At 38.3% G+C, this 13,059-nt stretch overlaps 1 protein-coding gene across 1 annotated transcript; it reads left to right on the top strand.

The window, feature by feature from the left end:
- Positions 1-252: 252 nt before the first annotated feature.
- On the top strand, positions 253-6,913 carry nemp1 (nuclear envelope integral membrane protein 1). The gene is made up of 9 exons (XM_061734720.1): positions 253-365; positions 1,082-1,203; positions 2,409-2,625; positions 2,714-2,786; positions 2,883-2,976; positions 3,061-3,175; positions 3,639-3,864; positions 4,188-4,364; positions 6,148-6,913. Exons 1-9 carry the CDS (start codon positions 257-259, stop codon positions 6,302-6,304), a joined length of 1,290 nt encoding a protein of 429 aa, XP_061590704.1. The 5' UTR covers positions 253-256; the 3' UTR covers positions 6,305-6,913.
- The last annotated feature ends 6,146 nt before the right edge of the window (positions 6,914-13,059 follow it).

The following is a 13,059-nucleotide window of genomic DNA, read 5'->3' as shown; positions in this document are numbered from 1 at the left end:
GATTTGTGGATGTCGAATTTTTTAAGGATAATAAACAAATAATAATAAATGTTTCTTTTGGCTTTGTTCTAATCGTTACATGGTCAAAAACACCAAACAACACTTCAGCCAAAGATACCCTGAAAAATTTAACACCAACAATGACGACATCCAGGCGGGCTTTCTGATTGGCTGATCGGGCTGTAACTCATCCTGCGGTCTGAACCGGAAGGGGCGGGGCCAGGCGCGGGAGAATGACGCGGTCAGCGGACTCAACATGGCGGGATACATGAAAATGATAAACGGCTACGGCTCCACAAATACTCAACTAATGCTTTTTATGGTGCTCTTTATCACGTTCATTCAAGCGGCACAGCAGAGCACGGGTAAGAAGCTGCACCTCTAAGCAGGAACGGAGACTTTTAGAAATATAATACGCTTTTTAAATCAGTTTAAGCTAATAAACATTAGCCTGTATTTAGTAAAGTGAAACTACATTAAAGTTTTTTCTTAAATCTTATATACGGCAATATTTAAAAAAGAAAAAGTGTTTTTTTTTAATATTGGCGTTTTCTTTCGCTGACTCCTTGTCTGTGTAATTAAATCAGACTGATTAGCTGGTTGGTTTTAAGAGATTTGTTGAGGTCAGATTAATGTCAACTCCACCTCAGTTTTCTTCTTTTTCTGATTCATGAAACTGAGCTAAACTGATTAGAAACTACTTGTAGATTTTCAACCTCTTATCAGAGGTTGAAGAGGAAAGAATCAGTGAAACGGTGAAGATAGCTGCTTATATTCTGTCAGACTCATCCCTTTATATCTTTTCACCAGCTGCAGCTGATTATTTTAATGCTGCAAAACAGTCCACAGTTTTCTTTCAATCTACCACTGACACACCGGACTTTGTTATATCTGAATAGTCTTTTTTTCTGGATTTAATACAACAATGTTGATGTTCTGGTTTTCTAATTAATACCTTTCAAACAGACATTATATTATAATGTGATCATGTTTCCGGTTTATCTTGTCATAAATATTCCATGTTGGTAACATTTACTGATGTGCTTGCAGCTTTAGACATGTATCTGCTTGTCCAACCCAGATAAAAACCATCCAATAATTGATCTGCAAGATGGAGAAGAGTACATCATGTCAGGGTCCAACCGGTTCTGCTACAAAAATTCTGTTGTGCCAAACTGGAGGCAAACTTGGACAAGAATTCAGGTTAGTTACATTAATGATACCTGGTATACTCTTGTGTAAAAGTTTGTGAAAATGTGGTTTAAAGCCTGCCATATTATTGTGATCCAGGAGAGATCCTTTGGACAATTTTATTTATTTATTTTTTAAATATTGCTAAATGCAGACATATTAGGTAGACGTTTTTTAAACTGTTGAACTCAAATGAGATGGAGACAGAGGTGTCAAAAGTATTCACATTTATTACTCAGGTAGAAGTATAGATACTAGAGTTTAAAAATACTCCTGTAGAAGTTGAAGTATCAACTCAAGTTTTTTACTCAAGTAAAAGTATAAAAGTACTGGTTTCAAAACTACTTAAAGTATAAAAGTAAAAGTAATGTAAGTGGGGAAAAAAGCCATTAAGGACAAAAGCCATTGAAAATGAATGCATCTTAGTATAATGCAAATATATTAAAGAACCATATATGTGTACTATTGAGCATTAACATGTGTTTCAGAGAGCAGGAGATATGATGACTAGTTGCCTATAAGTATTGTAATGGTGCAAAAAGTCAAACTTCAGCGGCATGTTATCATTTATCCTAACCTTTATTGGAATGTACATCCAAGTTTAGTTGCAGGAATCTGAGGGAACGGATGTAAGAACAAAACTGGACAAGAACATCGGAAACAACCACAACCAAATTCACTCTATCCGGATGGAGCAATTTAACTGGATATTTTTTTTTTTTAAAGGTCGAAATGAAATAGAATAACGAGGATGTTTTTAAAATGTAAGGAGTAAAAAGTACAGATAATTGCGTGAAAATGTAAGGAGTAAAAGTAAAAAGTCCTCTGAAAAATAATTACTCCAGTGAAGTATAGATAACCAAAATTTCTACTTAAGTAAGGTAACAAAGTATTTGTACTTCGTTACTTGACACCTCTGGATGGAGATGGGAGTGTTCTAGTCTAGTATTGGTATTGTGGGCCAAGACTGACACAATTCACTGATCGGTTAACAATTCAATCCAAATATCCGAATTAAACATTTTATTCCATTTGTAATTGAAGTTTTAATTTGAATAAAAGTATTTCATTCGATACTTTTACAAATGTATTTTTGGTGTATTATGTGGGAAGCAAAGTGATAGAATCACTATTGTTTTTATAGATGATTATCATGCAAAAGTGGATTTTGGGGAATTTATTTCAAACATCCCTAATAACTGCAGTTTTTCTAACAGGTGAAAGTGTGGAGTTCCAAGGTATTTAAGGTGGACACCGTGGAAGGTGAGGAGGAGCTGCAGGAGCTGGACCGCTTCAGTGTCTGGGGTTGGTTTCAGAGCCTGTTGCGTGAGCGGCACAATGAAACCACTATTAATATCGCCCTGTTTACCAAGAAGACGTGCTTCAAAGTTGATCCTACTGGACAAACTCAGTACACTGTGAAACCGATTCGTAGTAAGTGGAAAATAAATTAAGAAAAGAAACGTGCCAAGTACTGACTGATGATAGGTGGTAATTTTCCTTGTTTTCTTTTCCCATGCAGAGTTTGATATCTATCTATTTTTGCTGTTCCTCTCTGGTGTGTTGTTGTTCGTCTGTGCGGACTCCCTCAGCAGGTATTTGTTTTTCATAAAACCAATATTCCATTGCTGGAATGAGTGGCATCATAATCGCTATAAACTGTATTTGATATGTTTTGTCCCTATATGAAGGAGTTCGGTTTTTTTCTACTCTGCTGGTATGAGCACAGGCATGATTGCATCTCTCATAATCGTTTTTTTCGTTCTGGCCCGCTTTCTACCGAAGGTAAGTTATTCCGTAGCTCTTAAAATCCATAATTTCATAAATACAATAAATTAATTGAGATATATTATTTTTCTTTCTCCGCAGAAAAGCCCCTTTTATGTTTTGATAGTTGGTGGCTGGTCCTTCTCAGTGTATGCCATCCAGCTTGTCTGCAGGAACCTCAGCACAATCCTGCGAGAGCACTGGAACGTGGCATTAGGTACAGAGTCCTCATGCATACATACTTTCATTAAACATTACAGAACATTGTCTTAGTACTGTACAATTCAAAATAGTTATACTAACTTAACCCTTTTTCCTGCTAATATATGTCAATATCACTAAATTATTGAAACCACACTGTCATCAGACCACGGGACATGCCTCTAAAAGTTAAGATCCTTGTCAGTGCAGCTGCAAACTATTAACTGCTGTTTGTTTATCATGTTTTTGGAGCACTACTTTTCTATTGCTGTGTGGTCTTTCAGCTCATGTGGGTATAGATTGTCTTTTACTCTGGATATGATGTTCTTTTCTGGGTTTCAGATGACATTGAAGGCACTCTGGGACACAAAAGCCCTCTGATACTTAATTGACCAAAATGCCATGAATCTATTTGTAAAATAGGAACAAACATAAATATACATGATCTCTGTACATGTCTGTATCTCTGTTTTCATCAGGTTATGTGTTGGTGGTGGGATTCGTCAGCTTTGCTGCGTGTTACCGTTACGGCCCTCTGGTGGATGAGAAGAGCATTAACATCCTGTCATGGACACTGCAACTGTTTGGCCTGCTTCTGATTTATTTGGGAATTCAGATTCAGCAAGTTGCTTTTGCCATCATTGTGGCAGCTGTGCTCTCTAAAAATCTGGAGTACCCAGTCTTTCTGGGCATTGCAGCTTGGAGGTATGTGTGTTCTGATTACTGACAGAAGGTGGCGTAGTAGTACAGCGAGAGGGGAAAATATACTGTAAAGCAGCTCACGTAGTGTTCACCAAGTGTTGTGTCACGCAGTATAATATGACATTGTCTTCAGATCTAACACACTCACTGGTCACTTTATTAAGTACACCTGGTATAAAGTGGCTGGTGAGTGTATATTTCATATCCCTTATAATTAAAGAACAGACATCATTGGTCACATTTGGTTAATTTAGCCTTTATTTTGAGTTTTCTTTCTTTGATTTTATTAATTCATTTTAAATTCATACACTTTCTGTGTTCTGCAGGAAAGTCCGGCAGTATTTTTTCTGGAAACCAGAGCCACGCCGCCTGTTGACTGAGGAGGAGTATCAAAAGCAGGGCGAGGAAGAGACCCGACATGCTCTAGATGAGCTGCGGAAATGCGTTAACAGTCCAGAGTTCAGTCCGTGGAAGACGGTGTCCAGACTTCAGTCCCCAAAAAGGTACCCCCCTTAAATACTCCTACATGTGCAATTTGAAGGAACTTTAACATATTACAAATTAAATAGTTTTGGCTCTAACTTGTTTATTTCACAAACGTGTTCAGTGTCATGACTGATCCCCAGTGAGTGATGAAATCAGAGGAGTTTTCAGTTTTACCACAGTACTGACCGGTGAAACCTCTCGATAACATACTAGTGATCCTTAATCACATGAGCTCTGGAAACAGCTGAATGAGGAATTAAGTGATTAATAATAAATAATAATTTGCTGAATTATAGCTAATGAAAATCAGACATTGCTCGTGAATTATGGCTCAACTAAATCATTTTGGAAATAAATTAATGATTTAAAAAAAAAAAAAAAAAAGAAGCACCAATGAAACTGGCCCGGGCAAATTAGAGGGTACCATATAAAAGATTTAAAATAATTTGACTGTAGTGACATGTTAAACTTAAATGTGCCCTGTAGTTAGCATTACAGGTGTCTTCCATTAGTTTGTCCATGGGATCGTAGCCAATACCCCTGGATGTAACTGTAAGAGGAAAATTGATGAGCTGGATAATATAAATTATTACCAAAGAGCTCAGAACGACTTCCAAAGATATTCAAGGTGAAGTCCAAGGTAAGCCTCGGCGATATGGCAAAAATCAATATCCCAGTATATTTTGGCTCAGACATGTTATACCTTATACATTATACTGCCACTTCTATACAAAGATATAGAAGTGAGAAATTTAGAACAGAGACATGTTTTTCTTGTTTAAAAACGATGAGTGAAGTAAATTGGTTATGTGTCAATACAAGACAAAATAAATTAACTTTTTAAAAATAGCTGAACTGAACACTTAACAGTTTTAATACAGTGGAAGAAATTGAAATATTTAGGAAAAATGGATATGAAAAATATTAAAAGGCAAAAATATCTGGTTTCCAATATGATGTACATAAATAAATTACCTCTTTTTAAAATAAATTTAAAAAAAAACTCTTCTTATAACATCAATAACAATCCTCCCAGGAGGTTGTTCAGATATGAAGCTTTAAGCCTGGTTAATACTTCTGCGTAGCAGCTTCGTACTCAGGCTAGGTGGCAGTGTAGGCTCTTTTTCTGCAGGACCGTGGCTCGCAGTGCTGACTTTCCTTTAGTTTATTTCCTGTATGTAGTATGGACATAGTACTAGAGCCAATAGAGTATATTTTATTTAGTTGAAACTGATAAATATTGAGCGTCAGTCATTTTTACAGACATTGTAAACAATCGTTCCACCCGACTTAAAACCGAGGAAGAAGAAATGGCAGCGGGAATTTTGAAAACAAAGAAGAGCAAACCTACCAATCAATATCCAATCATGATAAACCATATTCTATAGTAACCCTACACCATGTGCAAAAGTATATTGGAATACACAAATATACTGATACACTGGCCAGTATATCGCAACTACTACTTCAAGGTCAGGGTACATCAGTGTCAGATCTGCACTGTTTGAGCAAAGGTGGACAACCGAGGAGCTAATCATAAAAAAGCCGGACTGACATTTATCCATGTCCATATTGACAAGCCACAAAGCTTCTGGGAGAATGATTGAACAGATGAGACAGAACTGGAGCTTTTTGGGAAGTCACACAAGCGCTATGTTCACAGATGAATGAAGCATTCAAAGAAAACACTACCTACAATGAAACATTGAGGAGGCTTGTTTATTTTCTGGAGCTGCTGTTCTGCATTTGGAAGTCCTCCTGAATATCTAACATTGGTGATATTTTTTCCATAATCCACAGGTTTGCAGATTTTATCGAGGGATCCCCTCACCTGATGCAAAACGAGGTGTCTGTTCATGCACAGGAATACGGCTTTGGAGGATCTTTTTTCGAGGATGAGTTGTTTGACACCGATGATGAAGAGGATGATGTTAAGTTTGTGACAAAACCAGAATGAGATGGCACACTGTCAAAGACATGTAAAAACAGAAGCAACTGGTGCTTTCCAGAGAGGCGGTGGGAGAACGGCTCCCCGTGGGTTTCCCGAGGGATCTTATTACGGAGGCTGGATCGGAAGAAAATCCCTGTGCTGACGTCGAGGCTTACCTGACGCACTTTCTAACCCCGTTACAACAAGCAAACTATTTCAGAAAGAAACGGGAACTGAGATTTTGTAGTAGTGAAAGATTGGGACTTTGTCAAAGTGTTCACTAAAGTGGAATCCACAAGCTCCAGAAGTAAAAGGATATAAATGTGCTGAAACTCGGTGATTAAGATTACTGCATTGTCTTAAATTTTTTTTTATTGATTGAAAAAAAATAAATAAAAATGTTTGTTTTCAACACATGTTGACTCGAAAACACAATACTTTTTACTTTGCTGTGGTAAGTTCTGACTTGTGTGAACAGCAGCCAGATCCTGTGGTCTTTCATCATACTCAGTTCTTCTGAAGGAAGAAATGTTTGCTCATCTTTTCTTTTCATTTATTTTATTGGACACAAGTGTTCCATAGTATTTTGAATAAAAAAACCAACACATTTTGGCTCTATGTTGTGTGTTTTGGTATCGTGATTAGATAAATAAATAAAATATTGAAGATTTTGTATATCAACATGATTTTGTTCTACACAATCTGTTAAGTCAATCTGTTACTCAGGCAATCATTAAAATAAGACTTTTCTACTACATTAATCTGTTACTTTGCAAGATAAGGATTTAAATGCAAAATGTAATTTATTAATTAAGAACAATTATTGAAAAAAGTCAAAGGTGGAGAATCAAACAAGGTTAATCCTCCAAAATTCCCCAACATTAAAATTATACTCTTATATTCTAAAGTCTGTTTTTAAGTTTTATGAATAATTTTTTCTCTCCCAAATCTGTGTGCAGTGTTGACATTTACTCTGGGTTTTAAGGCTGTGTAAGTTAACCTGCAAATTGATTTCAATGGCTGAAAGATAATACACCAAAAACTGGCCTTTTTGTTTTCTTTCTTTCTTTCCGTCTTTGTGACAGCCCACAGTTTTCTTTCATATCCCTAGAGTGACTGCACATCCCACACCAAAAGATTTCCACTCAGAAAACTAGACTGGGACAGAGGGCTCTCTTTAAACTGCTATAAATCCTCTGCAGCACACTTTATGTTGAATTAAAACGGTATGTAATATGGTTGTGGGTGTGTATGTGTATATATATATATATATATATATATATATATATATATATATATATATATATGTATATATTTATGTGAACATGCATGTATCTATACATATATGATAGTAATAAGTATATGTGTATATGTATGCTTTAATGTGTGTATAAATATATATATATATATATATATATATATATATATATATATATATATATATATATATATATATATATATATAAGAATGCTTGTAATGAATAAGATTGTACACGGGTGTATATAAATTCACATCGTGAATAATGTTGCTTTTATAAATAGATGAATACAGGCACTCAGGGTAAATAGTGTTTAGATACAGTGACATATAACTGCACATGGCAATAATCACTCAGGTATCTGCTAAATCAGTGTCTCCCAACCTGGGGTCCGCGCCCCCCCTGGGGGGGCGCCAGAGATCGCTGGGGGGGGGAGGGGGGCGCAAAACTTTATCTGCTTTAAAGATATGCAGTTGTAAAAATTATACTTACACATGTTAAATAAAAATAAAAAATCGTAACACACCTAATGGAATACAGTAATCCAAGTCTGAATAAACCCACTTAGAAATATATTTTGGTTTCTTTAAAATGCTAAGTTATTTATCAGGATAAAAACTTAAAAACATATTATATCATTATTCAACATTTAATCATACTACTACTCTGACAGGTTGTTAAAGGAAAAATGTAAAAAAATTTTGCTCTCATATTTAAAAGAGACATTTTTCAGAAATATTTTTATGTCCTTGCAGTTATTTGTGCGTATTTTATACATTGGTGACACAAAAGGAAGGTGAGAAAAACAAAGTACAGGGTAAACCAAAGAGAAATGTATCAATAAAACATAATTAATGTTAATTTTTTCAATTAAAGGTTTGTAACCAATACTTTTACTCTTTTGCTGCTAGTACGTACGGGTTGGGGGGCCCGGCTGGTCGTAGACACAAGAAGGGGGGGCTCCATGGAAAGAAATTTGGAAATTATACTCGGCTAAACCACAATATATATTTATACTGTATAAACTATTATACTATTAATTTGTCTAACTTTTATATACGTCAAGTCTTTTGATATCTAATAACGAGGGTCCATCTGAAAACATAGTTTTGAGTTAAAGGGGTAGGAGTTCATATGTTTTTTACTTCTTCCTGCTCTTATTCGAACAAGTCAAGACTGCAGCTGCCACCAAAAAAAAAGTATCTCTCGTATTCCGTGTTTAAGTATGTCCAAGCATGTCTGTAACTTACACTACTATCATTTTCTAAATTATTGCGGCTTTCCTGTACTTATTAGAGCCGCTTGAGAGTTTTTGTTGGGTCCTGTATATTTGTATGACGCGCTGCTGCTGACAGGGAAGCACGCTGAGTCCGAGATACGTTTTATGGCGTTTAATAACAAAACTTCAGCCACATCGGCCTCCCGATTACATTCACTTAGGTTTTAAATGTGTACACTGCAAAGTGTAATCGGGGAGATCAGTAAAATGCGGTCAACAAAAATTACGGCTACCCAACTCGCCTCTCTCCTCCTCAGTGCAGGTGATTTGATTCCTTATATAAGCTACGGTGACGACCCACGTGACCCAAACTTCCTTCATCACCGTGGCAACCAGATACAACAAATGAAACATCAATATGTGGCTCCTACACACCAGCCCCTAATTATTGAACTAATCTCAATAATTACTGACATAATTAGACAATAATTTTAACATAAAGCTCAAAATGTCCAACCCATAATCCACACGAATCTTCTTTCTTCTTGAATTATATGACTCAAAGTCCACAGTCTCAATGGTCAAAGTCAAACAGTCCAAAGGAAAGAAGAAAAAATCCCAAAAAAAAGTCACAACTGAAGCCGGTGCATCCTCTGATGGCTTCAGCCTCCTGCAGCAGGCAAACCTTTGTGATCAGCCGATCCAGGCAGGCAGCTCCGGGTTTTAATCCGCACCTGGTGGACGAATCCTCTTCGGTCTGGGAAGGTCTGTATCACTCGTCCCACAGGCCACAAGGTGCCGTGCTGTCCATGATAATGACGAGGTCTCCCACAACCAGATTCCTCTTCACTCCTGCCCATCTTTGACGCTCCTGTAGCTGAGGTAGATATTCCTTCATATCTTGCTCCACAGTCAAACACAACTCTGACCTTTCTTTTGGTGGGATGGTAAACTCTGTGGTGTGGTATGTACCATACTTTTCCATCACCACGGTCCAGCTCCTCTTCTGGCACCTTCTCAGCATAGCCTTTAGCCAGACGGTTGTTTATAAAGGTGTTATATTCAGTGTGGAACGTTGAGTCCTTCTGAAACCTTCTTTTCAAATGACACACACGTTGCTCAACCACTCTCTTGTTGTTTGGCATGCTGATATCAATGTTCCTTAAAGGTAAAGCAATCTGATAATGCCCCTCCACCTGTTTTGCTGAGTTGGTGACAAACTCCAGGAACCTTTCGTTTTCCTTTGACATTCCCGGTTGCTCATCAATGCTACTTTCAGGGAAGTCATTCTTAAACTGTTGCTGCCAGAGGTCATCCAGGTTCACAACCGAAACTCTGTTGATAGTTACTTGTGGATGCTCCCAGCTAACAGTCTCTCCACTGTTTCCCGTCAGTGGACCATTAACAGTCCAGCCCAGCAAGGTTCGGATGGCATATGGTCCATCATCCACACTACACACCACTTCCAGTGGTTCCAGCGCTTTAGGAACATTGGTTCCAATCAGTAGCTCTATTCCTGCATCAATCTGAGGTAAGTGAATATGTTTCAGATGTGGCCATTGCTCAATATCCTTTTCAGTTGGAATATTTTCTCTGTTTACAGGCATGGACTCTTGTGTGTAAGCTCTTGGTAGCTTGAAAAAACTGTCCCCCTCCAGTGCTGCGACCTCCAGTCCTGACACTATGTTACTGCTTACGACTTTCTCCTGGCCCATGGTTCGAAGGAGAATGCGTCCCTTCCTCCCTGTGAGGTGGAGCTTGTGCATTAAACTTTCAGTGCAGAAGACAGCAGTACTCCCCTGGTCCAGGAAAGCGTAAGTGATGACAGTTTTGGTTCCTTTGGATTTGACCTGGACCGGCACAATGGGCAGTTTGCAGTCCTGGTCTCCAGCCCCTGTAAGACCACTTGACACGAGTGTACCGTCAACATGCTCTGGGCTCCTCTCTGTCTGCTCGGAATCATTGACGGGTTCCTTGTGAAGTATGGTGGGATGTTTAAAGCTGCACTTTGAGCAGGAGATCCTTTTCCTGCAATCTTTACTGATGTGCCCTGTGCACAAGCAGCCAAAACAGATGCCATTTTCCTTTAAGAAGCCTATCTTCCGTTGATGTGGCATTATTCCCATCTGTACACATACATCTAATGTGTGTCCTCCTCCACAGCAGATGCATACTTTCCTTCCCGTTTGCTTAATTTCTCTTTCTTTCGTTGCAGGCTGATAATTGTTCTCCACAGGTCCTACAGTGGTAGCAAAGCTACTCCTCTCGTTTCCAGGACGAAGTTGCAGCTTGGGTTTGTTTGATCCTCGATTTATGGTTATTGATTCAGAGTCTTGTATGTTGCCAAACACCGGATCAGTCAGAATTTTCACTTGCTTTTCAATGAAGTTAGCAATGTCTGTGAGCTTAGCTCTCCGCTTGTGTTGTTCCTGCAGCTCATAGGCATGGTTCCTCCATCTGTCTCTCAGTTTGTAAGGAAGCCTTTTAATGACACACAACATGTTGGAAGGCATATCCATATCTGAAAGATACTGCACATCCTCCATGGAGTTACAGCAGCCTCTCAGGAAGAGGCTGTAGTCCTGCAGAGCCTTCACGTCCTCTGCTCTGATTGGAGGCCACGAGAGAGCTTTATCCATGTAAGCAGAGGCCACCTTTTGTTCGTTACCGAACTGCTCCTTTAATAAAGCTTTTGCTTTTATGTATCCCCGTTCTGAGTTTATGTGTTGACAGCTTCTCACAAGTTCTTTAGCATGACCTTTTGTGTGTTGTTCCAAAAAATATAAACGATCACTGCTGTTAGTTGTGTTTCTCTCAACTCCATTCTCAAAAGCTTTAATGAACGTGTGATATTCCAATGGATCACCGTCATAGATTGGGATTTCTCTTTTAGGTAGAGCTGAGAGGCTTTGCTGTTGTACTAGCAACGTTGTTATTTCGTTCTGCTTCATCATTACGCCAATAATGTCATTTCTGGGTTCCAGATCCATTGCATTAAATCCTGGTTGTTCATGTGAATCCTGTGTGTTGAATGAGGGGTTCACAAGGAGTTGCACTTGGTCTTGTCCATGTGGAGTTATATTTAGGTTTGTGTTTGTATTTGTTTTGATTTGTTTTGGAATGAATTCGTCTGCGTCAACATTAAATAACTGCTTAGATTGTGTCTTTTCAAAATATGATTTCATCCCATCAGAAACCTTTGATGCCACTTTTCCACTTGTTGTGCTTCGTATCTTGAGAATTTCCAGCGTTGCCATTTTTTCTGCAATTTCAGTGTTGAGTTTGAGTTCTTCTCTCCTTTTGCGCAGGCGTTGTTCCTCTTCTTCCAAAGCATGCTTTTCTTTTAATAGTCTTTGCCTCATGTTTAAGGCTGCTAGCTCAGCTTCTGCCTTTAGACGTATGGAAGAAGTTGAAGAGCTCTCTGACTTAAGCGTTTTATGGCTTCCCACATTTGAAACACTGTCACTTGGTTTAATGTCATCCTCCATTTGCATTTCTTCATTAATTTCTGATGAACCCTGGTGCTCCTGACAGGGGTTTTGTTCAATTTCAACAATCCAGCTTTGAGTGCTCTTTTGAAATGTATTGCTGTAATTCATGATAGTTGAAAACCATTCTTTTTGTTTAATGAGTTCATCTTCAGGAAGTAAAGGCAACAGTCTACTGTGTGTAGTTGTAGCATTTTCACACAGTGTGTTTAAGTTCTCCATACATTGTTTCACTTCCGACACATTTTTCTCTTGTTTCATTAACTCTTTCATCTGTGGTATTAAACCTTTTATTTTATCAACATCACGTTTGCGTTCTTTTTGCAGCATTTCAATTTTATGCATCAAACCCTTTTCAGTGAGTCTCCTCTCTCGTTGTCTAACAGACGCCATATCAGAGCACGAGGAGGCAGCATCATTTGTTTGACTCATTTTGATCACTTTTCATTCAGTTTTCTTTGAACCATATAGTTTGAATCCATCCACAATACACAGCATATCGTAGATTATTTCAACAAGGCAGCATCAGCATTCTTCCTTGAAATCATCAAAGCTTCACGTATTGCAGCAAAGTGCAGACTTCATTCAGCGCACGGAGCGAACGTAACGCCCAGACAGCGCATATCCGACCAGCATTCATTCATTCAACTGTTCCTTAAGGAGACACTTTGACGTGATGCAATCCAGGTTCCTTCTCCACACACACACATCCACAGGTAATCTTACCTGGCCTCCATGACAGATGATGTGGCGTTTGTCTTACTGTGATTGTTTGTCACCGCTGTCTGACTGAGTCAGCTGATTCCTTTGCGCTGC

The sequence above is a fragment of the Cololabis saira genome, chromosome 12 (assembly GCF_033807715.1).
Source record: "Cololabis saira isolate AMF1-May2022 chromosome 12, fColSai1.1, whole genome shotgun sequence".
In the NCBI taxonomy this organism is placed as follows: domain Eukaryota; kingdom Metazoa; phylum Chordata; class Actinopteri; order Beloniformes; family Belonidae; genus Cololabis; species Cololabis saira.
This window is presented reverse-complemented; position numbering and strand designations above follow the sequence as displayed.